General features: G+C 35.9%; 1 protein-coding gene across 2 annotated transcripts in view; it reads right to left on the bottom strand.

Moving 5' to 3' along the window:
• The window catches only part of ZFHX4 (zinc finger homeobox 4), a 189051-nt gene that overhangs the window by 136347 nt on the left and 25796 nt on the right, over positions 1 to 26908 (bottom strand). For both annotated transcript variants that reach the window (XM_025394389.1, XM_025394390.1), the window contains one exon: positions 25938 to 26440. In XM_025394389.1, the coding sequence (XP_025250174.1) occupies positions 25938 to 26440 (503 nt within the window). The remainder of the gene's footprint in view (positions 1 to 25937; positions 26441 to 26908) is intronic.

Here is a 26908-nt window from a genome sequence, read left to right as displayed (position 1 = left end):
TGTATTAGATTATTTCATGAGCTAGACACATAGAGGGATATATGATTCCGGCCTCTCCACAGGCTGGATGAGTCTCTGTCTAAATAGTCTCTGCTCTGAGTGGATATTTAACTCTCATCTGCAGTGGGAACTAAAATGTGCTTCTTTAGAAAAGCAGCTTGCATGCCAGGGTCCACTCAGTGTAATGGTGTCTGCTTTGAAGATTATTTTAATCTCCCCCCACCCTTGTTCTGAAAGGAAAGACTGAAAAAAATGACAGTTCCATTATTAGAAATGCAGCTTCAGAAACAAACCAATGGAGAATACTTCGAAGGTATACAATGAGGGAAAACCAGTTTTTAAAAGCCCTTGCCCATTTTTGCAATTGTATTTTATGATAGGAAGTCATGCTTTCAAAACTTTGTTTTTCGTATTTGCCTTTTATTTTGTATTTGGAGCAATGGAAATCAACTAAGACATTTTCTCTGTGCTTTATTTTCTTAGTTTCACCCTACAGTTATGGCCAAGTTAGAGGCCAACTTTAGCCACTGTTTCTGAAGAACTCCAAAAGAATGTTTAATTTTAAGTAAAAATGACTTTTTGTAAATAAAATACATAAGATAATAATGTAGCTGTGTTATTAATTTTTAGATGCATTTTAAATTTATAAAATACTGCAAATATTAATAATTTAACAACTATACTCTTTTAACATATATATACCCTTAGATATCCCATAAAACAGACTGCCCTTCTAAAAAGTCAAACAACTTTGAAAAATAGTTACCTTTCCTCGAATATGCCTTTATTAACCTACTAATACTAATGACATACATAGTTATACACTGATGAAGAAATTCAACTCCTGATAAAATAATCCTTTATGAAATATATTGCATCTGAGAATTTATTAGAAATTACTATATATTTTACTCCTTACAAAAATGTGATCATGGTCAGGTGTGGTGACTCATGCCTGTAATCCCAGCACTTTGGGAGGCTGAGGCAGGAAGATCATCTGAGGTCAGGAGTTCAAGACCAGCGTGGCCAACATGGTGAAATCCTGTCTCTACTAAACATACAAACAATAGCAGGGTATGGAGGTGCACACCTGTAGTCCCAGTTACTCGGGAGGCTGAGGCAGGAGAATAGCTTGAACCCAGGAGGCAGAGGCTGCAGTGAGCTGAGATCACCCACTGCACTTCAGCCTGTGTGATAGAGCGAGACTCTGTCTCAAAAAAAAAAAAAAAAAAAAAAAACCTCATTAAGTGTGGCACCAACAACTGTCACATAAAGCAAAATTAATTATCATACCCATTATAAAGACACTAGCTAAAATTAGTAAGTCCAGTGTGGTCAGCATTCATTCGTTTGATTCTGAAGTCTATATTGACACTAATTTTGTTATACATTGATAGAATATTGTTCTACTTTACTGATACTGAAAGTGTGAAACACTACTTTCAAAACTTGAGATTCTTTTATTTATATTTATAATAAAATTTTTGCTCATATTCACAGACTGAGTAGGAAAGAAGTGGAGCAGCTCTTTTATTCACTCAAGCCCATGTACTTATTGGCCATGTACTGCTAATAGCTGCATCGCGTCACAGTCTCCCATTGCTAAGAAGATAAATGCCTTCAATTATACTGACTCTCAACTATAACCTGAAGAGGAAACAACCAATCCTTTCTCGACTCAGACAGTGGGTTTCTCTCCCTTCTCCCCATCTCCAAACTTGACATCTACCTACCCAAATCCTGCTGGGATCAAGCCAAACACTTCCTGTTTTGCCCTACTAACTGTACTCTCTTTTAGCTATAAAAGGGCTTCCCACTTTGTAACTCTTTGTGATCACTCTCTAGATAGTTGGTTTTACATATACAGGGTCTGAGAATCTTAGGAGAGGTATGGACACACTCTTCAGAGAGAAAAATGCATGCTTTTGTATATACTCAGGACAGTCTCCTTCCACACCTTTCTGGATGTCCTCCATGTGCATGGGCCCCAGGTGGGTAGCATCAGCCTTTGGAGATGCTTATCAGTAAAGAATGATTATTAGAGCACAGCCTCCAGGAGAGAAGCCAGGGTTCATATCCCAGTTCCTCAAATATGTGTATGACCCTGGGAAAGATACCTGATCTTGCTAAGGTCCATTTTGTAATCTGTACAAGTGCATGTACTTCAGTGGGCTGTTGTGAGGATCGAATGAGACAATGGACATAAAACATTCCTTGCTACATAGGACTTAGCTATGATGAAGTGATACAAAATGTAGGAGCTTTATAGATGTTGTATTAATTCTTTGTGTGTATCTCTTACCATCCCCAACTCAAGGACCATGTGCTAATTAAGTTTGCATACCTCAGGGCACCTTAAAAGCAGTTTTATTTATTTATTTTATTTTATTTTATTTTATTCAGATGGAGTCTCACTCTGTCACCCAGGCTGGAGTGCAATGGTGCAATCTCAACTCACTGCAACCTCTGCCTCCCACATTCAAGCGATTCTCATGCCTCAACCTCCCGAGTAGCTGGAACTACAGGCGTCCGCCACCATGCCCGACTAATTTATATATTTTTAGTAGAGATGGGGTTTCACCATGTTGGCCAGGCTGGTCTTGAACTCCTGACCTCAAGTGATTCACCTGCCTCGGTTTCCCAAAGTGCTAGGATTACAGGCATGAGTCACTGTGCTCGGCCTAAAAATAGTTTTCAAAGTATACTGTTGAAGAAAAACTCTTAATAAAGACATGAATTTTTGTAACAGCATATGATATGAACAAAGTTTGCAGAATGAATACATTTTCCCTAGAGTTTAAAACTTTTCAGTCATTATCTCTTTGTTCATGTGGTCACAAAGCATTCTATTGGCCACAACTAAACCAGTTCCTTCTTTTTAAAAATAATACAGATGGACCTCTTTGGGGGTTTAATATTGCCTGTCTGCCAGGAAGGAGACTCCTCAAGGTCTCCTTTGTCCTTATGATTCAAAATGATTTTTTTTCCTAGAATCTTCTAATTCAATTATTCCAGAGGTAAATTACTTTATATTAACAAATAGAAACACAAACAAACACCAACTTCTCCTTTGTTGCTTTGAAAATTTTTTTCTTCTAGTTACACGGAAGGATCTCTAGTTCTTTCTGACACACAGTACAAAGATTCACATGGCCTAACTTCACGTCCCTTTATTATTTCATAGACTTTAGTAAATTCTGCTCCTATTCTTCTTCTTTTGAGATTTATTAATACCAGCTTTTAGTCATCTGTAAACCCATACAGGCTGGCTGCAAGCATTCCTGTTCCCCTGGTCTGGAGCTTTTCAATCTGTTATATGTCTTTTGGGGTGAAAGGTTCACATTTATAATATTTCTGTTTTGTTCATGCTGATGCAATAGAATTTTATAACATACAACAAAGAGCTAGAATCTCAGCACCGGCATATGTAAAATTATGTTAGCAGAAAAGGGCAAATCCCAGGACCACTGTAAGAGGCAGAGTCTAAGAGGCCCCATTCTCGAGCCATCTATCCCATGGGAGTACTTTTCCAATTAATTGGAATAATATGTCACCTAAATTGAACAACAGAAATCATCTTTGCTCTCTAAAACCATGAAAATTAGATATTTTGTACAAAAAGTAAGTAAAAAGGAGGCTTGTTAATTAACAATTTAGCAGAATCATTTCAAGTCACAACTCCCCACTTCACAAGCTCCTCTTCATTCCTAACCAAATAAAAACAAAATATTATTCAAGCAGGACCATTGTTTCAGCCTTAATCCCATCAATTTACTCACAGATTTATTTAAGTTCTTACAAACAACTAAGCTTCAAAGCAGAAGGTACACACCATATTTCTCCTCTTGTCACCTTAATGTTGACTATCATTACAATCATAGTAGATCTATAGGGCGGGGATGTGGAAATGAATAGAAACTGCTTCCAAAAATTCTGCATTGTCTTTTTATTGTAATTGTATGTGTCCTACTAAAGGATTTTTAATTAAACAAATTTTTGCTCAAACCCTTTAAGAATCACTAACAAGAACAATTTCAGAAAGAAGGTTGATGTACCAATGCTTTAGCATTAAATTATCTTTGACCTTGAAATATTACTATAGGCAGTGAGGTCATACTCGTCATCATGAGATGATTTGGAGGTCAAGTCTCTCAAATAAAACTTACATTTTCCTAAAACCTATGAAAATGGTGGGAAATCTTCTGACCATCAGAACCAAAATCACTTATTTCAATAATTAATAGAACTAGTTGTGAACATGAATATTTAAAGAGTCAACACAAAAAGGCCTTGATGATTCAGGGTAATCAGTTCCATAACAATTGGAGGGTGCTCTCCCAGACTGTGTTAGTTGTCACTAATAACCTATTTCAAACCTGTGACTTTGCAAGGACCTCATTTTGATGGCCTAATAGTGTCAGGCACAGATTTCAATGTTTAAATTATTAAAAACCATGATAAAGGCTGGTTCTTCCACCTGCATTGAAAGGGTGTATGCTCTTCCTTTCATCTCTTGATTAACATGGGGCTGACTTTCCAATTTGTGGATTAACTATACCTTTTACTAGTTCTTTTTCACTCACTGATTTCCTGCCTCTTGGCCATTTCTTAGCTCATTTTCATATCCCCCAGAGGGGAAAGAGAAAATTAAACTCAAACCTATGGAATTTGCTCTAATGAAAGGAAAAGGAAGATATTGGAAACCAGTGGCTAAAATGAGGTTTGGGGATTTTCATACTTGCCTTGGTTCCAGTTAACCTAGAATATTGAGGGCCTACTTTATATGAAGGCATTTATCCTCCACCTCCACAACATGATTTAACCGTGACCAGGATGGGAAAGCTATTATACAAACCAGAACTTTCATGAAGTTTCTTAAACAAAATTATATTTAAGAGGATAATATAATTCTTGAGACAGATATATATTTAGGATGCAAAATTTTCCAAAAACAACTTGGACCACGCATCTTTCTGACTTCAAAATTATTTTTATGTATTGGCCAAAAAAATAAAAATAAGGTATAACGGCTTAGAATGTAATGGGTTTCTGCCTAGTTGTTGCTTTTACTGATAGAGTATTCCAGCTCAAGTCCCCCAAAGGGTTAATGCTGCTGAGTGAGATGAAATTCATGAGTATAATCCTAAACAAGTGAGGTGAAGTTCTATCAGGTCTATTTCAGCTATCAGGGATTACCGCTAGCTGTCTAATCCTGCTGAGCCTCAGGGAGGAACGTTCTATTGTATTTGAAATCCTGGCCAGGAAAGAACAGAAGGTTAAATGGGTGCCTTGCTCTGTAATCAAATATCACAGGCACTACTTATCTATTCAATGAACAACTGACGTAGAAAATCAATTAGGAACCAAATAGCTTCTCAGGAATTTCTACCCAGAAAGAGGCAAGAGTTTTTAAAAAATGAATTTATTTGATATGTTTTATGGTAGAATACTATGAATTGTGAAGTTCCAAAAGTTGTTTTAGCTGCTTTCTGAAATATGTATTCCTGCAGGCTCTAGAGCTTCTGTGCTATTTGCTTGCAAAACCGGGAGGATTTTAGGAATAATGATACCACACTCCAGGATAGCGACTGAGTCACTTATCTAAAGAAAGAAGCAGCCATGCAAAATCAATCCACATGAAATACTGTTAAATCTGGATAAAAGTCCTGAGCAATAATGCAAATCTATATTATTATGTTTTTGTTAAGATGACAAATAATTTACCTCTTCTTAAATGCATTTCTTCGACAGTACATCATCTTCTGTGAAAATATTATGAGTGTTGAAAAAGATGGAAGAAACAAACAAACAAACAAAAAGATGGCTGCAGCCCCAAAAGCTCTTTCTTTCCAGCAGAAAGAGGCTTCTTTTGGTGGCCTGAAGGTTAACACCCTCGTCTCACCACCCTCATCCCCTACCTGTCACTATGAGTAGATGTCACAATTCATGCACGCAGACAAACAGGCTGACCTGGCCAGTCAGCTTGACCTTGGATAGGCCTAAGATCAAATATGGTTATTAATATTGGGGACAGTCAAAATGTAATCTTCCAGACATTGGAGAAGGGAGCTAGAAATTATGCAGTAGGCACTCACTGTCAATCAGAAGCATCATGACACTAAGCATTAAAATGTTCATCTGGACCTGAGCAGGAATTAAGATAAACTTCTTTTTTTTCTATTCTGTGAATGCTGTTGAGTGAAATTTGCTCAGGGCCTTTATATGCCCAACTTATCTGTCCTTACACTTTCAATTATTTTTGGACTCTCTGCTTTATGAGAGTTTTTATAAGGTAATCTATTTGCAGGCTAAAGCAGATATAATTGGAAAAATATTGCCCTTTCATAGCCAAGGAAGATATTTTACAAATGGGATGAAATACTTTTAATACTCTCATTGTAGTTCAATGTGCATATAATTTTAACCATGGGTTCTCATTCTCTATAATTGTTATTCCTTATAACTTTCTCTCAGAATATATCTATAATATGAGTTTAAAAAGGGAAACATAAAAAGTCATTTAAATGCCCAGGCAAATACAAAATGTGTAACAGTAATAAATGGATTATTATTTCAAACCACTACTAAAATGAAAACAGATATTTAATCTAATATTCCTTCCACAATTTATAATTTCATTTCCACATTCCCAAGTTATGGGCCTCTTGATAAGATGGTCATGTGTCCATTATGATTTGGCCAAAATCTCTGACAAAAGAATGCCAATATTTCCAATAAAAATGTAGTTTTAAAATCAACAACTTTTTATTTAAGGACAGATCCAAAACAACACAAATAAAGAAAACAAACGTATTCAGTTCCTGGGAAGAACTTGTAGTCTGCATTACACATGTACATTTTAACAAAGCAGTAAAATCATTTTCCTTGAAAAAAAGATAGGCTCTTTTGATTTTTGTTGCCTGCAAATTTCCAAAAAAAACCCTTCTTTAAAAATGTATTAGGACTAATGTATCTTAATGAGACTTTTTTGCATAATGAACTATTCGTTTGAGCTCTTTGTGAAGGTACACTCAAAGCCTTCACACCACTGGCACAAAGACTTTACAGGGTATGTAGAATTATGATACAACAAACTGCCCCACTCCTTCAACCTCCTGGTATTTCACGTCAGTTGCTTCCTCAAGCAACACAAATCTGTTAATGCTTTAATTTGTGACACTGCTAACTGGTATTAACAGATTATGACAACGAAATGTCTCTGCAATTGTACTGGCACAGGAGGATGATATATTTGTCATAGCAGTGCAAAATGTTTTAAGTCACACAAACATATAATATTGTACTATGTGTTTTACTTAAACAAAATCTCAAAAAGGTTTAGAGTACACTGATGTTTGCCCTTTGATCATTATCTTAAAACAACAAGGCAGGGCAAGAACCTTATGCCCTTCACTGATCTATATGTATCAACTGGTAATGATCAATAAGTGATCAAACCTATCAAATTATTAGCAAAGTCTTGAAATAATTGGTTTGATTTTTTTAAACCAAATCATGCAGCTGTTTCATTAATCTAACTTTTTCACTCTGTGGGGAGGGGTCTTGATTTGTTTATGTCTTTTGTGAAACATAAGCTGTATTGCCAATGGAACTCAGATACAGTTTGGCACAGGCATTTTATACTAGATTCATATTTTGAAGCATAGCTCTTGTGGCCAGTACAGAACCACTAGACTATTTCAACTTGATCTGCAGAAGTGGTAGTTCTTTAGGAAATAGACAAAGATTCAGTTTTTAACTTACAAGTAGTTAAATACAATGACTTTTCAGAGTAAAGTATTATGACAATGTACATTGTGTTGATCATAAGATTGTGTACATATTTATTTGCTTGTTTTTAGCACTGAATGTCAAGGTAGCTGCCAATGCATCTGTATTAGATATTGTATTTGGGAGAAAAGTAGGGGTTATCATTTAAAGAAAATTGTCAAATTATAGAACCTACAATACAGAGTTCCCTTTCATACACAGGATGAAGAGCTATACATACATATATACACACATCAATATCTGCACATACACACACCCCCATATACCTGTACACACACATTTATATCCAAATCTACAGAGACAGAGAGAAAATATGTGCTGCTATGAAGTGAAACTCCCAAAACAAACCTCAGAATCTGCCTTCCTAGAACAGCAAGGAAATGAAAAACTGAAGAATCATTACAGTGAGCTACAAATGAGCGTGTAACCCAGTGGGCCTGTGGAAGTTGGCTCTCCTGAGACCTATAAGATTCCTGTTCAGAAAATAGACTATATATCTGCTGCTGGGGGATACCTTCATGTACAAAGGAAGTGGATTTCTGCAACCATGATGAGGCAAAGCATGATTCCAAAAATTTACCAAAAAGATATTCTTACAACATTTGATACAGAAGCTTTGGGTATTTTAAACCAGGTTCTCGACTTGGAATATGGTTTCTTGGCCCAACAGTTCACTACAGTGCCAGACCTTCAACTAAAGAATGGCTCTTTTGTACAGAAAGGGTTTCTTTGAAAAGGCTTGCCATTTTTCCTACTGCAGTGAGATTTTTGTATATCAAAACATGTCAGACTCTTGTCCTAAGAGGCAAAACAATGTGAAAGACAGGATAATACCATCAATGACTTACTTGGAAAGAGTGTGCAAAATCGGCAGACCCTAGAAAAATCCTAGCCTGTCATAAGAGAGGATTCACAGAGAAGAGCAGGAGACACATTTTCTCTCTTCTGAAGATGAGAGGAACAGATGCTAATGGAGCTAAGATTATCATAATCATCATGTTCACCATCTTCTTTTGGAGCCTTAAGATCTACAAGCAACCTTCAAAGTTTTCCAGTCCTCTGGTCCCCCAATTTGACTGATTATCACTATTATGACCTTGGAATCAGGATGTTACAAAACTTACAACAGGTTCATCTTCTTCAACCTTCGCTATTATATTCAGTACAGGTTTGCCAACCGGATATACAGCCATTTCTAGAAAGCCTTTTCACATAATCCTTTCATGACTCCAAAAAGTTTGAAAAGTTCTTTCTTTCTGATAAAAATCTCAGTGGTAAATGTTTTTTGGGGTTTTTGTTTTGTTTTGTTTTCTATAACTGATAGCCTATTGGCTATCAGGTAGAGTCCATTCATTTCAGCCCTGGCTACCTTTCTAACTGCTTCAATACATGATCCCATTCAAACTCTTCACTTTCCCCCAAGATTAGAGGAAGAGTTCCATGTATACAAATTGAAAGGTACTGATGACACAAATGTTCCACATCAAAAGTACAAATTATATTACCTATTTACAATAAGTAATCATTTCCTTGTTTAATAGGTGATTATATGTTGAATGCTTTACTGTCTCCTCCACTAAACCACAGACTCCCCCAGAGCAAAGCCTATGTCCATCTTGCTTGACACCATATTCTTATTTCCTAGCATAGAGCCTGGGAGATGGGCACTCAATCAATGAATAAATGAAATGAGTAATCAAATAAGTAAAAAAAAAAAAAAAAAGCAAGGAAATTAAGAGAGATTTAGTTATTTTTCTCTATATAATTTTTACTCTACTTCCTGTTTATAAGAAAAACAAATAAATATATATTATTCATGGATTAAACAAAACAATGGAAAATCAGCAACATGATATATGTAACTACATCAGTAATTTAAGATGAGATACGAGTTAAAGCCCAGCATAATTTCAGCTCTTAGAACCACAGAAGTGATTAAGTTTGGACTAGATCTCAAAGAGCATTACGTGAATGCTAATCTTCTAATTCTTTTTTTTTTTTTAAAGGTTTCAAGTTCAATAGTCACACTCTCTCCAAATACAAAAAGCAGTTACAATTCAACTGAACACAGAAGCTTGTGTGCACAGTTATGGGGAACTGGGGCATCGTATAAAAAGTCGGGTTAAAGATGATTCTGTGGTTTGGTTTTGTTGTGTTTTGTTTTGTGGCTCTTCCTCAATCACCTGAACTCAGGAAAGAAATGCTTATCTTGATGAAATATCAACAGCCGACCCACAGTAAAAACAGACAAGTTCTAAAAATTAAAAAAAAGCGCATAATTACCAAAAAAATATGTCACTGCTTCCTCCCTCCCCATTTTGCTTTTTAAACTTTTTTTTTTTTAAGTTTTGATTTTTTTTTTTTTAAATCCTGAAAAGTAGACAGTAAAACAGCTCCTGGGAGAATTTACAACCAACTGCATGAGGATCTGGGACGCTGAGGGGTTGGAGCAGGGTTGGGAGAGTGAAGAGGAAGTGATTCTCCCCTCAGTCACTGTAGCCTCACTGTATGACCAAGGGAGGTGGGGATTATTTAGTCAAAAAGGAAGAAGGTAGGAAGAACAGGAAGTGGAAGGTTGGGGAGGTGGGGACAAACAGAAAATAAAAGGTCATTGTTGCCTGTTTGAATCCAGAGAAAAATGCCTGGCCCTATGGAGGGGAAGGAAGCCCCTCGGAGGGGAGGCAGTGGGCTGGAGGGAGGCAGCCCTGGGATGACCCCATCCCCAGCACCATAGGATCTGGCGGGGGCAGAGGAGGGGCAGAGGCAGGCGCTGGTGGAGGAAGCCGGCAGGGGCCTCTGGGAGCCTCTGGATCACACTGTCTAATCTTCTAATTCTAATGGTAACTCAGAGCCCATTTTATAGATGAAAAAATTGTTGTATCATCCCAAAGGCAAAAGGAAAGTAATGCCAGATACAGAAACTTTATACATTCATTTTTCAGCTGTGAGCATCACTTACTACTGCTCATTTGCAAATTCTCACTTGGCTGACTTGAAAACTGGTATTTAAAAGTGTAAAACACAGTTCCTTTTCTGTGGGAAAACTTCTAAGAAAGAATGTATATTGAAGTTAAAGCATAAAAGAATACACAAATAGTTATTTTCTATGAGCTATATTCACTGCTTTTCAAGTTGATGAGTATGGCTACATTCCTCTTCAAAGCAAATTTCAATTGAAGCCCAATTGGTGAGATAAAGTTAAGAATGGCTTTTCAGGAATGACAAATCCTAGATATAATAGTGTGACCAAGTACACTTACAGAAATTTAAAAATAAAGTGCCTTACCAATAATAAAAAAGCAGAAGTTATCTCCAAGTACAAAACGCAACGCCAATAGAGTGGATGTACTGACAAGACATGAGTAATATTTTCCGCACATAAGGAAAGGATTCATCTCAGAATCCTTTTTTTTTTTTCGAAGCTATTTTTGAATCTCAATTAAGATCTACAGAACTCAGTGGAGTGTTTTTTCTCCATTTACTAATATATTAACTAAGGTACAGAAATGCTTGCAAAAAAAAAAAAAAAACACACACATATAAAAAGTGAGTCAGTTGGACAACTTAAGATAGAAAATGCCTAACCTTGTTTTAAACTTTTCTTGAGTTACAGAGAGATATAGGCAGGTGTTTGTGCATATTTTTCACTCTCTTTCTCTGAGACATTCCCCTATTTCCTCCCACCATGTTCCATCCCCAGTATGTTAATAATGGGAGGATATCAAACATTGATACCCACCTCATTAAAGCCTATTAAGCTCATCAAGTGTTCATAGACATAAATACTGAAATAGGCAGTCCATCTTTCAGTTTTACTGTGGTACAGACTCAAGAAAGCTGATGCCGAGAATCTTTTAGCGTGTGATGTAGTATAGGAGCTTATCATGTTTTATTGCATAATTTCCCCTTAACTCATTTTAATGGTAAAACAGAAAGAAAACGTTACACAATGATAATGTTCTGACAATAGGAATATTGGCAGCCCTTGCCTGATCTCATCATACCCAGGTCAACGAGCCACATGAAGATCTCCAGAAACTGAAAACTTCAAGAAACTTTAGTAACTGTTTGAAACAAATAAGATTAGGCCTGAAATAGCTATATATAAAATAGTAAGACTTTTTACATCAATTATTACATCAGACATGAGAAAGAGGCATATTCATACTCTTATACTCATAAAAAGAAAAAAAATCCTGTCCGTTAGCAAGAAAAGTACCAAGAAATATTTTGGTTCATCCATATACTTACTATTATGAAAACATAAAAGTCATACATATAGTCACAAACATCACATAGGTGGAGAGGTGGTGGCGAAAGAGAGAGAAGACTCCAATTATACTGTTACTGTACATTATTTTTCAACAATGTGACAACATCTTTACTGGTATGGAAACACAGAGACACTCTATCAAATTTCTACAAAGCAGAAATCTAATTTTTCCCCAAATACCACAAGAAATCTAAATATTAATTCTCTAAATGATACAAAGAATTAAACACTACAAAAATGTGTTATATAAAGCACTAAAAATGTTCTCAGAAACTTCTGGAATTCAGGAAAGCTGTGAACAATGACAACTTACAAGAAAAAATAAAGCACAGAGAAAAAGTATAAGGTATTTGCTTCTTAAAACTGGTGAACTTCTTGAGGACAGGAAGAAGCTCTCCAGTTTTTCCCTTTGTGTCTGTCTCATTTGCCTTGGGGCCCAGAACAGGGTGTTTTTAATCAATGAGGATAAATAAGCCTTTCTGTGTTACTAGAACATCAAACAAAATGTACTTCAGTTGATTTAAGCTGTCATAAATGTACCAATTTTTTCATTCCTACAAATACGGCGAATACAATTTGTAGGTGTTTTTCAAAGAACATAGTATGAATCAAATAAATGATTCACATTCAGACTTTATAAAGAACTAAAGCCTATATACTGTTATGAGTGATTTTTCTAATTTGCCAGCCCTCACTTCTCCTCCTTCAAAAGATTCTAAATCTTTACCTTTCTCATCATTCATTCTTTTCTTCCTGCCTCAGGGGATACATGTCCTCCTCAAAGACCAACTATTACAGTTGCACCTGTATTCCCATCTCCTCTGCCACAAACAGGGCCTTCCCTTCCAGGTATCCCCTCTCGAGGAAATATCTTCACTGTAATAAGGTGTCCTATTTAACAGCGTGGGTGCTGGAACCAGACAGTCTGAGTTCAAGTCCTGACTCAGCTATCACTGTTACTACTAGCTATGTGACCTTGTATAAATTAAGATTTCATTGCTTTAGTTTTCTCATCTTCAAAATGGGCATAATAATAGTAGCTAATCTAATAGGATTGCTGTGAGAATTAAATAACTATATATATTTAAAGAACTTAGGATATTATCATGACACCAAATAAGTGCTCAACATATGCTACTATCAATTTTCTTAACTGAGCTAGTCAGCCAGAGAAGAACAGAAGATGGATAAGAGACATTGAGAGAATGATAAAAATGTGAAGTATTCTTTAAAGGACAGGGGAAAAGGAACAAACCAGGCAAAAATTAAGAACAGATGACAGTAATGTGAATCTAGTTAATATTATTGACTGTCAATCCAGCTGTTTCACTGCTAGGTATATACCCCAAGAGAAAAGAAAGCATACATCCACACAAAACCTTGTATACGAATGTTCATAGCATCATTTCCCATAATAGACAACAAGTGGAAACGACCCAAATATCCAACAATTGATGGGGTATAAATAAAATGTACTATACCTATGCAATGGAAATTTGGTAATTAAAAGGAATGAAGTGCTGATACATGCTACCGCACAGATGAACCTTAAAAACATTATGCTAAGTGAAAGAAGCTAGTCACAAAGGACCCCATATACTATGATTCCATCTATATGAAATGTCCAGAACAGGCAAATCTATAGAGACGGAAAGCAATTAGTGATTGCCTAGGGCCGGGGGAGGGAGGATTGGGGATAAGGGTGGGAAGCTAAAACAGTACAGGATTTCTTCTTGGGATGATGAAAATATTCTAAAATCAATTGTGGTGATGGTTGCATAATTCTGTAGAAATTATAAAAATCATTGAATTGTATCCTTTAAATGGATTAGTTGAATGGCATATGAATTATATCTCAATAGAGTTGTTGCAAATAAAATATGAAGTGGAGATAAAAGCAGAAGACAATGGTCTCAAGATTCACTGCACTGTCAACATGGTAGATTTTGTAGCGTATCACTTCAGTCCTTTCTCTTTCTAATGCAGAACTGCTTTCTTAAAACTTTCAGTCACATTTTCCTATAGAACTGCAAACTTCAATATTGGGATTGCTGTCTTATTTTATCATTTCCCCACTATGGACATCTGACAGTTGTTCCGTTTAAGAAGATACTTGTTTGGGTTACCTAATACTCTGAATTTCAAGGATGTCTCTAAGTCTAAGAATCTTGTGGTATCTATTATGCCTTTAAGACCAAATAAAAGAGCAGAGTGTTAATTAGGTAGATATTAATTTCAGAAGCACTTTACTTTTAAAATATTTTTAAAAAATACTTAGTGCTAAAGCCTTTGCAAAGCATATCTACTCCAAGGTTGGGAGTAGGACCTGCCTTTTGTAGGAAAAAAAAAAAGAAAAAAACACAGGCTTACTGTGCTCTCACAGTTAGCAAGGCTATTTGCTTTTTGGAGAAGCTATCACTTTTAGCAAATCATATCCTGTTCTCTGATCCTTTGATTAGTCATGTGTACATACAAAACTGATTTCAGTGCTTCTTGATGAGTCTTGCACAACATCATCAAAGGTTTATTATCTCTAGGAACTGAGCACACTTACAATGGGCAGGAAGAGATTTCTGTGATCTACTTTAAAACAAAATACAGGGCATTAATGATTAACCCGTAATCTTCATCAATTTTAATACATTTTTATATATTCTATTCTCATTCTTCTCTCTCTCCCACTCTCTTACACACACACACACACACACACACACAAAATTCATTCCAAGGAAGTTTGGACAAAAAAAATACAATAGGTCTCCTTGGATATATATGGAAAACATCATTGAGGTACTGGCATTTGGCCTTTTTTAATCACTTAACACAAGAGATCTGAATAGATTCATGTTCTACATTCATTGAAAGAATTAAATTGTTCACTTTTTGGAAAAGTGTGTGCGTTTGTGTGTAATCAATTTCAACGTACTTCTTCTTAATCAATGATTTGCCAAGAAATTTTCAAGCTGCTGTAATTAAGGGAGTAGCCATAATTGAGTGACCTGGTACACGGAACAGAAACTTACCACTAAACATTATACCAGACATTTAAAGCATACGTCTAAGGAAATGTGGAAAAAAAGTGAGCAATAGGATAATCAGGAAGAGTTTGTCTCATTTTGTGATTTAAAGAGAGTACCTCTGTTTTCATGTTAAGAATTGATGCTCTAAAAATTAAACAGCTCTTCAAAAATCTCGTTTTAGTTTTTCTAATATTTACAGAATTAAGAGAGCCAAGACTATTTTCCTCTGAAAAAAAAGTTATTTGTAAATTCCCCTTGCACCTATTTTTAAGGAATTCAGTTATGAAACTAGGGAATATCTTCTCAGGAAACACTCATCATGGAAAAATTTGGTACTTCTATTCCATCCAAATGTGTGGGTTTTCTGAATTACCTAATTTTCTAATAAAAATCAAAAACCAAAAAATAATACACCAGAATTTGCCTTTAGACACATTACTTCTCAAAAGATATCACAGGGTTTCTGTTTAAAAAATAGTGATATTTGGCTTCACAGAGTAAACAAGAGAGAATTTTCTTCCTTTATCGTGTGATGTAAATTCATTAAATAAAATAAATTCTAAAAGGCAAATTCTGGTTTTATATAATTCCCAGTTTAGCATGTCAGTCTTTTCCAAAAATAAACACTATTTGGTTTAAAAATTATTTTCCTCCTTCTCCATTACTGATATCGCCTACACTGTTACTCAGTAGTAAGTGCCGAATATATGTTGAGTTGAAAGGAGATGTCTTATAAATTGACTCTCCTTCAGAGGTGTCGGCAATTAGACTTGCTACCTGATTTTTCGCAATTGAACAATGAATGATTTTAGACCCTAAGGATATATGCTAGTGCTATTCTCAGGCCTGCCAAATGAATAGTCAGAAATATTTTAAGTCTTTTAAAAATACTGCACACTACAGTTATCAAAATATTCTCACAGGCTGGATGCAGTGGCACATGCCTGTGATCCCAGCACTATGGGAGGCTGAGGGGGGCGGATCGCTTGAGCCCAGGAGTTCGAGACCTGCCTGGGCAACATGGCGGAACCTCGTTTCTCAAAAACCACAAAATTTAGCCCAGGGTGGTGGCACCTGCCTGTAATCTTAGCTACTTGGGAGTCTGAGGTAGGGGAATCACCTGAGCTCAGGAGGTCAAGGCTGCAGTGAGTAGTGATCATGCCGCCGAACTCTAGCCTGGGCGACAGAGCAAAACCGTATCTCAAAAAAAAAAAAAAAAAAAAAAAAAAATCCTGACATGTTTTACACACACCAGCCGTAGTTATTGGAAGTTTCCATGCAGTTAACGATTCTATGATGCCAAGCTACGACTATTCTTACTTTCCAGTAAATGAACATTTCCTTAATAGATGTAGTCAACTGCAGCAATGTCAGTGACTGACAATTTTCTGCAAGATCAGGTAGCCAGATTCAGGGAGGTGAGATTTCTCCAAGCATCTCTAAGTCCAGTTAATCTAAATAGTTCTGTCAAGACTTTGGGCTTTACATTGAAATCATTAGCAGAATTTTCAGGAGGAGAGAGGAAAGGAGTGTATTATCAACATATGATGGAGAGAGAATCCCTCAGGTCTTGTAACTAAAATGGATCAAAGTAAGACGTAAAAGATAAAATTAAGATAATAATAATAATAATAATAATTCAAAACAAGATGATTTTTTTTTTAAATCCTAAGAAGTAGCAAGTGAATACAACTTCCTCCAGTAGTGGTAAGGAAACCAGGAAAAGGAGAAAGAGACTCAGGTTCTAGGCAGTGAGTAGATTGTGCTTTAGTTATTCTTGTGTAGTAAGTTAAATGCTTAGGGAGGCACATTCCCTCTTTCAGGTCAGCAGGGTACCATTTAGTACATTACTGCTGAGGTACCCTGATGACCTGAATGAATTAATGCAGCTTCCAAAGGTGCTTAACTTGCAAGCACTGAGAGCTCAGGCACTAGAAGTGATAAATATTCTATTAGTCCTTTCTATTTAATATACCAAATACCCAAACATGCCAGTAAAAGGAAGACTTTAAAAGTGAAAAATCTCTGTCATCGCAGGACACACAGCAGCTAATAATTTTAACAACAGTTTCCCCTTCCTGTTCATCGGTGACCCAGTGGGTTTAAGTTCATCATCTCAGTAGACAGCATTCACGTGCACAAACCTACCAGCCCGCTCTTACTGCATCGGCAATACCTTTAAGAAAATCTGCTAGCTTGAAGAAGTGAAAGTGGGCTACTTTCCCACAACCTGTTCTTCCTATCCTCAAATATAGAAGTTTTCTTAATTAAAAAACCTTTTTAATCTGGGCTAGGGGCATGAGCTGAAAAGAGGCCAAGGTTAGAATTCCAGATCAGCCTCTTACTATCTATAAGGACTCAAGCAAGGTGTTTTTCTCTGAATCTGTTTCCTCATATGTCAGAATATAATAATAGCATATAGCTGTTATGAAAAGTATGTGAAATAATGTACATAAAGAATTTAACTTACATGATTATTGTCACTGTATCTTCTCTCCAAAAAGATAATGCCATTGTAAAAGGGAAAAAATAGGTAAGTCAATTATCAATATGGTTTCACTGTTGACAGATTATCTGGCATCAAGAGGGATTTTTTTGGAAAATTCCTCTGAATAGCCCATAAATTATATATAGATAGTAAATTGCCAACTGTATCGATAAATGAGGCTCTTCTTGCAACAGGACATGTAATCATAGACTACAAATCATTATTTTAAAGCTTTAAAAGCCTTCCTCCCAAACTGGAGTCAACTGTTACAGTTGGATTTATCAATAGATCATTTCTTCCCACACTCAGCCCTGTATTCCAATAATTTTATTAGCAGATATAGAGGAACAAATAGTTCTTCAACCATAACCTTTCTCTGCACTACTCCTTAAAAATTGCTTGATGGACAGAGTCCTAACACTAACTCTTTAAGCAACAGGAGAGAGAAATGTATATTTTATGCTAGTACTTCCAGTGAAATAAAGTCTGTAGGAAATTCTAAGTCAAAAGAATATGGTCTCCATACACTTTTATATTTACATATGCATATTTAATATATGTAAGTCCAAGATTACAAAATTTCCTTAAAGATAAGGAAAATAAAATGTTAATAAAATGATGTAAAACCAAGTGAAATAAAATGCGGTCATAACAACAACCGTTATCTGTGATAATAACACTGTAACTGGTCATTACAATAATGTATCTTTAAGCAGCACTCTCATTGACCTTATTGTAGGTTGAATTTACAGAGGTTTCCCAAGAGTTATACTACATTTTTATCCTGGTTATTTAAAGGGGTGGATGGTAGTTGTAATTAGACACATTTTGCATTCTCTTTTTTTTTTTTTTTTTTTTTTTTGTGATGAAGTCTTATTCTGTTACCGAGGCTGGAGTGCAGTGGTGCGATCTCGGCTCACTGCAACCTCTGCCTCCCAGGTTCAAGCAATTCTCCTGCCTCAGCCTCCCGAGTAGCTGGGACTAAAAGCGTGCACCACCATGCCTGGTTAAGTTTTGTATTTTTAGTAGAGTCAGGGTTTCATCATGCTGGACAGGCTGGTCTCAAACTCCTGACCTCATGATCCAACTGTCTCAGCCTCTCAAAGTGCTGGGATTAGAGTCGTGAGCCACCGCGCCTGGCCTGCATTCTTTATTATGTAGTTTTCTTCTTCATATTCTAGGAGATGCACTAGTAGCATCATCCTCATGTTTGAAAACTACATACATGTCCCAACTAGTAGAAAAGCTCTATCTTGCCCTCAAGTTCCCACTATAATCCTTGTCTAAAACTAATCAATGAAGTCTTGCTATGCAATAGGGCAATAAGAATAAGCCAAGATACAGAAGTGACATTATACTACATCTACTGGTGACTCAAAAGACCACTCACAGGCAGCCCTTTGACTAAACATTGCTGAAAAAAAATGCATGGAAAATTTTGATAACTAGGTCCATAGATTTAACTCTGAACAACTTTAATGTCCCCGACATCTAATTACCAAATCTAACCCATTATATTGGTGAGCAGAATGAGTTAGGAAGTATCACCTTAGAAAACTCTTTGTCTCTGAGCAGCACTTAGAAAGGTGGCTTATATTCCATCACGTCAACGGGACACAGACACCATACCAGACACTTCAAAACCTTTCACATAGCAAGTGTTCAATAAGTGCTTCTATATTTACCAGAAGTAAAAATTGAGATATTGTTTTTGTATTCTGCAAACAGAATGGTGGCCTTTGTGCCTGTTATATTAATTGCCATCCTCTTGGGTTATAGAATCTGTGAAGGTGTTTCCTCATGGTTATTGGTGGCTGTGCCTTCATGCCTGTCCTTCACTTTTCGAACAAATCAAATCCTCCTATACACTCTCCCGGAATAGGCTGATAATTTGGGGGACAAGAAGAAAGCACCTTTTAAGGCTTGAATTATCTGAATAATGAACAAATCTCCACATCTAATTGAACTCAACCTGAGCAGAGATTCAGACTCAAGGCAAACTTCGTAAAAACATTTCCAGCAAAGCTCAGGAAGGCCAGATGTTCTGGAAGCAGAACCACGGTCATTATACACACGCCAGCTCCTCCTCACTCCACCCAGGGCCAAGACCCTTTCAGCAGTGTGAGGCCTGCTTAACATATGACTTTGACTGCATTATGGCATGGCATCCCAGCACCCACTTGAACATTTCAGCAATTTTAAACAAGCTCCAATGATGGGGACTATTACATTTAAGCCACAGAAACACAGAGGGAGAGCACATTAATTATGAGAGAACACCTTTGTCTGCATTACCTAAAAGACCTCAGGGTGGGTGACAAATGAGCAACTTAGCACTTTTGATTAAATCATACCTGCACTTCACATAAAATAGAATGAACACAAGTTACACAAAAAATGCAATGTGAATCATAAAGTATGAGTTGACATGAATGGGGATGCCAAATTGTTGACTCTGTTTCTGAGGTGTGGTGCGTTGGTGGTGGTGGTGGTGGTGGTGGTGGTGTGTGTGTGTGTTCAGCAGTAAATGAAGAAAGCTCTTAAGGAGGGCCACTGCCCTCCCTAACCCCAGTCCCTGACATAATCACTCCATTCCACACAAACATTAGAAATTCCTCCAGTTCAGGCAGTTCCTTTTTAAAAAATGCATGCTGAAAAAGACTTCTAAGTCAATTGCACCTTTGGATGCACGACTCTGCTTTTATAAAAAGGCTTCATTCCCCTTAATTAAAGGAATGCTAGTTTTCTGTGGGGAATTAGGTAATCTTGCAACATGGAATATTTCCATGAAGAGAAGACCTAGGTGGGGTAAAGTAGTAAGGATTTCAGGAAAACAGAAAAGAGCATAACAGTATATATGTGTAGGCAGACGGTGGCATTGGTTAAGAAAAGACACACAGAAAATAGAGTAGGAGGGTTTTAATGACACACTTCGCTTTCTTTAAATTTTGTCTGGGCTTCATAACAATCTCACGCAATAAAAGTCATTTTTTTATCTATCTTGACATGGATGTAGTAAGTTGCTAATGCCTAAGTCAATCTTCCTAGGGATTGATATCTATCTATCTGTCTGTCTGTCTATCTATCTATCTATCTATCTATCTATCTATCTATCTTTCTATCTTTCTATCTATCTCTCTGTCCTTCGATTGACAGATTTTTGGTCATTTTTCTTTTCTGGTGCGGTACAAAGAAGGTTCTCAGCTCACAATGTAATATATTACCAGACATGTGAATGCAGTGAGAAAGTCCACATTTGTGCTGAAGTAGCCATGTTATAACACATAGCTGTGCTTCAGCAAAAGTCAAGCTTAAAAACAGAAGTAGACGTAGTTGATACGGCTGGCCAATTGCATTTGTTCTGAAAACACCAGTGATTTATTAGTTGCTATTAGCAAACCAACTCCTCTTTATTTAATACATGTATTTAATAGTTATAAGCATTATGCAAGTATGTACTATTCTACTACAGAAACTGTTTTTTTCAATCTCTGCCCTGTCTATTTATATGAGAATACAATAGAATAATTTGAATTGTGATTAGTTTTTTTCAAAACAAATCCTGCAACTGGAATTAAATTTCACACTGCATTTCAACTTGAAATGAACATAAATCTGAAACTAATACAAAAGTGCAAAAATTTCCATATTCAGGTTAATGTTTAGTAACAGAAAAGAATAACTTTTTGTTTATCACTGAAAACAGCTTTCTTCATCTAAACAAATGACTAGAATAAGATTAAGAAAAACTTGTTTTGGTTTCTTAGATACACACACATATTCCAATTTCTTTTCACACAATGACTTTTATGTAAATGTGTTCCACACAATCTCCTGACCTCCTTTACCATCACACCGGGACAATGACAGTTCAATAATTGAAATGGTACATATCTGGTATATTTGATTTTAAATTGCAAAGTTGGACTCAGGCCTATTGAAATGAAAATACCTGTGGCTCTTCGTTAATTCCAAACTGATCGGGCTATTATTTCCTACTAAGAAAAAAAAAAAAAGGCACAAAAAGGTAGGTGAACCTAATTATTCCATTTTTTAAATTTTCTTTACACATACTGTTCCCAATATGCCTCCTTGCATTCTCCTCTGTGGGCCTCCCCAACACCTTGATTTTAGTTTTTAACCAGGATTCCTTAATCCATAACATGGATAATGAGAAAAACCCAAAAAATGCTCCATGGGAGAATGTTACACTAAAAGTTACCTAGGACTAAATCCCAAGTGTGTTCCTTTGCTCACCATGGAGACCGGCAATTTGTTCACTGCTTTCAGTCAATTTGAAATCCAAATATGAAAAAGGCATTATGGAATTCAGACAGACTACTCTGCTTCACTAATAGCAGATGCAGGAAGGAAAAAAAAAGGTAGTATAATTAAGGCTTTGACTTTGAACAAACAAAGCTGTGAACACCTCACTTATAAACACATATAATATTAAAAGAGCAGCCGAAGTACAGATGCAAGAGTATTTCTGTGTCCTGTACCAAATGGTGGTTAGACCAATCAGCTGGCCAGAAAAGTCTTGGCCATACTGAGCCAAGAACAAACTAAACTGTAAATCCGAAATATTGCCAGTTGCATTTGTTCTTCCTCAATTTGAACGTGTAGTGCTCTGTGGTTTTCATTATATCTTTTTACTAGACTCTTTAGAAAAAGTTGGAGATAATTTAAGGGGTAGACAAAATTACATTGCATTTTTAAAAAATAAAGTCTGGAAGTAAAGGACTTTCTTTAATTTGTTCCTTAGTTTATTTGTTAATCTATCACTCATTCTACAAATATTTATTGAGAACCAATTATTTTATCAGTTGACTAAAATTTGTAAAGAATAGAAACATATGAAATTACAAGAATATAATTAAATCAAATAAATGGGTTAGCTGAAAAACCACTATTTTATACACACACATATACACTCACCTTGCAAGATTGATTGTAGCTAGCTACATATTTTGTATTTATTAATCTCACTTTGAATACATATTTGAACATTAAAGGTAAAGATTATGAGCAATCTTCAGTTTCATTTTATTGTTTTATTTTCCTAGAGCAATTTTGTTTCATCAATCAAATTTCTGGAGGAAAAGTCCAAATTTAATGGTGCTTAACACTTCAGAGAATCTCACTTGAAGACATGAGTAAGATTTTCTTAACAGTAACAAAATTGCTTTTAAAAAATTTCTAAGGAAAATAATGCTGCCAAAAATGAATATAGCTTTGTTTGTTTTTGCAGTCATCATTAGCAATAGGCATAAAGGTATTCTTTTTTTGAGTCCATATGGAAAGATCATCAACACATTCTGCCTCTGGATTCTTTGCCAAAATACCATAACCCACAAGCCTTCTACCTTAAACATAAAAGGAAAGGTGTTGTTCTGGTCAAATAAAGATATAATTTTTACTAGCATACATCTAATGTTAAAGCTGCCTAAATCCTGCCAAATACATTAAAACGACATCTGTAAAACAGATTTTCATTAAATTGATCAGTTTCAAGTCAAGCAGCTAGGCAGATGATGCTTTTAAGCTAACCTTAACCTTTAACTTTTAACCTCCTTAACCTAGAAGAAGGACACACTTTTAGGTAATGCTGCTTCAGTTCGACAATGCAAGAGGTAAAGTGGCCTATTCAAATTGAAATGACACATCACCACATTTAGTGTTATGAATCGATATGTTGTCAATAACAAGACAAGCTGTTTCTTGCAGCTCTGTATTTGTCTTATAACTGCTACTTGTCACTTCCCCTTAATGTTTAAATAATTCATGATGCAAAATGATGTAAATTAAACTCCTAATGAAAATGAATTTTATAGGGGAGATTACTGTCTAGTCATTAACTCTGAAACTATTTTAAGTCTAATTTTAATATTTTAGCCATCATTTCTTTTTCCAGGCTCAGGCCAATTTGTTAGTTTCTCATTTAAAACCAATTAATGTTACTTATGAACCACTTTTATTTTGCCAACACAAGCCAACCAAGCTTGCTAATATCCTCATTACTGCACTTGAAAATCCTCTATGATTCACACAGTTTCTGAAATCGCTTTAGAAGTGGAATCCTCAACACAATGCTACTTGGAGTATTTTTTCCAGTTACTAATAGAAATAATGAATGCTTCTTGAAAGAAAATGCAAAAGAATTGTCTAACTGTCTAATTGTTCAATTGTCTAATACCAAGTCTCAATAGCTCAAAGATTTATCTCTTCAATCCTCCATAAATTCAAGATAAGTTTGTTCAAAGTTTGTTTGCTGACCATATTTAAACATTACACTGAACAAGAATAGTTAGGTATTTAAGAGATAAGCAACTAAAGAAGAGTAAATTTTTATATGATTTATAAGATTTTTAAGGAAAGAGTACACCTTTTGGTTGTGAGATCTGAAGCTCTCTCTGCTTTAAGGCCCTCTTTATACTCATGCTTTTATCTTAATTGGTTGCTACAAATTCAAAGACAACACCCAACTCTCCATGAAAAGAAACTTCAAGAATAACTGCAGCACCAAGCAAATTGCCCTGAAGAGAATGAGGTGGTCAATCCCTGCTTATGGAATGAATGGATAAACTTCACACACACACACACACACACACACTCTCACACACATGCACACATACATTTAAATAATCATCAAGCAGTTAGATTAAATGTTTTCTGAAAAAGTAAACAATAACATCCTATCTTCCTTTAGGTCCCCACAAAAGATTAAAAAATAGAAAATTTGTACATCCATATCTTCTATTCACAACATGTTAATTTAAAGTGTTAGAGGAGCTGCATGAATATAAACACAGTTCATGAATATTCTATATAGCTCCCAGGGTTTAAATCTATTATTTATACAAACTTAATGTTTGTTTTTCTCTCCTAGGTATTCTAAAAGTTTTAATAGGTCAGGTATCAACAGAAAAAAAGTAGACAATTGAACAGTTGTCAACTGTTGCTGCAAAACCTATGAATTATAATACAATTAATTCCTTATATTATATTTTCAATACTGTCAACTTAGAAGCTTTCCATCTCACATTAGGGCCTGCACTCCCTTCAAACTCTGGAACGTAACCCAAATCTAATGCTTTCATTATTGATCCACAGAGTGCCAATATCACAGGAACAGTGTTACAAATTCTCACACTGAATCATTAGGATTTTATGCACAGTACATTTATCTAGAATTTGAACTCCAAGAAACAACCCAAACACATAGTACTAGACCAATCCAAATAAATAATTCCTTCACCTAATCGAAATAGCCACAATCTGCTCTTTTCCTGTGTGGTTATAATTTTAAATAGTGTTAGAACAGTCATAGGTTTGATAATCACTGGTTGACTCCTGATAGTATAGTTATCACTGATTTCTAGTATAAATCAATAGATAACACTTGCAAAATGGATTTTGTAATCATATTTAGAGCTTGTTACAATGACTAATGGTTTGCAGTATTTTCTGAATTTTAATATCCTCTAGACAAAAAGAAGTTTTTAATAAGTTACCAAGTTATTCATCATAGTAATGAATGTGTTATATTTGTACATGAACCAAGACAATCAAGACAATCCAGTGAACAAACTGCAGAAAATAAATTAATCAGTAATTAGGGTTTAGAGAAAGTCAAGACAAGTTCTGTGATAAATGGTGTTCATCACTTGCACGTATTCATTACATCTGCATAGTTTTCCAAGTAAAGATAAAAGTATATTTGCTGTTATATAAAGCATTGTATAAATAAGCATATTTATCTATACCACACTCATTTAGGGGGAAAATATTGATAGTTAGGAAGGCAGTCATGCAAAATAACAACAGAGTTTACTTTTAGAGACTTTCAAGGATGCTAAGGGACAGTGTGTTTACTCAGTACTACTGAGCACACACAGGAAAATAAACAAACATCATGTTTGGAGCGTCCTTGTTTGTCACCAAACAAAAGATTATGCATTCACAAGGTTGGGCACTGATTTTGTTTTCTGCTCCCTGTAACCATTTACATTTAGCCAAGAGTGGTGCTAGGTTAAAAAACAAAAAAACAAAAAAACAATAGGTTTAAAAAGTATTATTTTATATATGATACCACCCCCAACATTCTTTTATGTTGGGGAAGCCAGTGAAGAAATCAAAGCCACTGAGACAGGTGTAAATGAGACATAGGGTAAAAGTTTATAAATAAAGCCTCCGATTCCATATATTTCAGTATGCTTTTAGTAATGTTAATCAGAAACTGCACTTTGCCCTTTGATGTTTTTTCTCTTTGTTTTTCTTAATTTGGAGACTTGTGCTCCAAGCTCTGAAAGAGTTAATTTCCTTTTTCTACTCTGTGCCAACGGAAATGGATGTCACTGCTTACCTTGTAGAGCTTCAGGGCCGCCTCGTGCCTGTGATTGGTGGTATGCAAACGTAATTTATCCACACTGTTGGTGTAATAGTCACAGGCGTTACATTTTAGGTGAACAGGGTTGCCAATGGCAATACACTTCAACCTCCACTCATTGCTTTTGCCCCCTTCTTTAATGTGAGCCACCAGTTGATATTTCTGCATATGTTTATCAGTCTTGCAGTGTAGCTGGAAGTTGGCTTTGAGCTGAGTGTTGTAGTTGCAGAGCTTGCACTGGTAGATATCTCCAATTACTGCCCTCCATTCCTCTTCAGGGAGAGAGCGCTCACTGCTCACATGCACACTTAGGGCCTCCAGGCTGTCAGAGGTGAATTTGTTGCAAACAGCACACTGGAATAGCTTCAGCGCTGGGTCACTGATATAAGGTGACAGCTCTCCTGCAGTAAGGAGGGACAGGTCATCACCCATTAGCTGACCACTGGCAAGCCGGATTTCAGGCGGCAGCTCATTATTTACTACAGGAAAAAAAAAATTAAAAGGAAAAATAGAGACTAGAAAACACAGCACACACAAAGGAATCTGTAAAATAAAGTCTTGACAAGGAATGTGCTTTCTCTAGAGCTTAAACTATAAAAAGCTGTAATAGGATTGAATCAGGATCAATTACAATCATCCCTTTCAACTTCTAAATTCCCTCATCAGATAGCTTTAATTACTCCTACTGGGCATGATGTCATTCTCAAGTTTGTATTTTAGAGGGCAAGAAAGTTGATCAATACCATAACAAAACAGTCACATGCTTTCCATTTAAGAGCCTAGATAAACTTACATAAGCACTAATTGTTATTTCCCAATTTGTCTTAAAGCTTGATGAGATTTGGCTAATACTGTATGCGTGCTTGTAATCTACTGCCAAATACCTGGAATAAGGTAATGGTATTATTGGTAGATTAATTATCTTTGATCACAGCCATTAAAATATT

This window comes from Theropithecus gelada, chromosome 8 (genome assembly GCF_003255815.1).
Source record: "Theropithecus gelada isolate Dixy chromosome 8, Tgel_1.0, whole genome shotgun sequence".
Lineage (NCBI taxonomy): Eukaryota > Metazoa > Chordata > Mammalia > Primates > Cercopithecidae > Theropithecus > Theropithecus gelada.
Note: the sequence above shows the minus strand (reverse complement) of the source record. Positions and strands in the feature narration are given on the sequence as shown.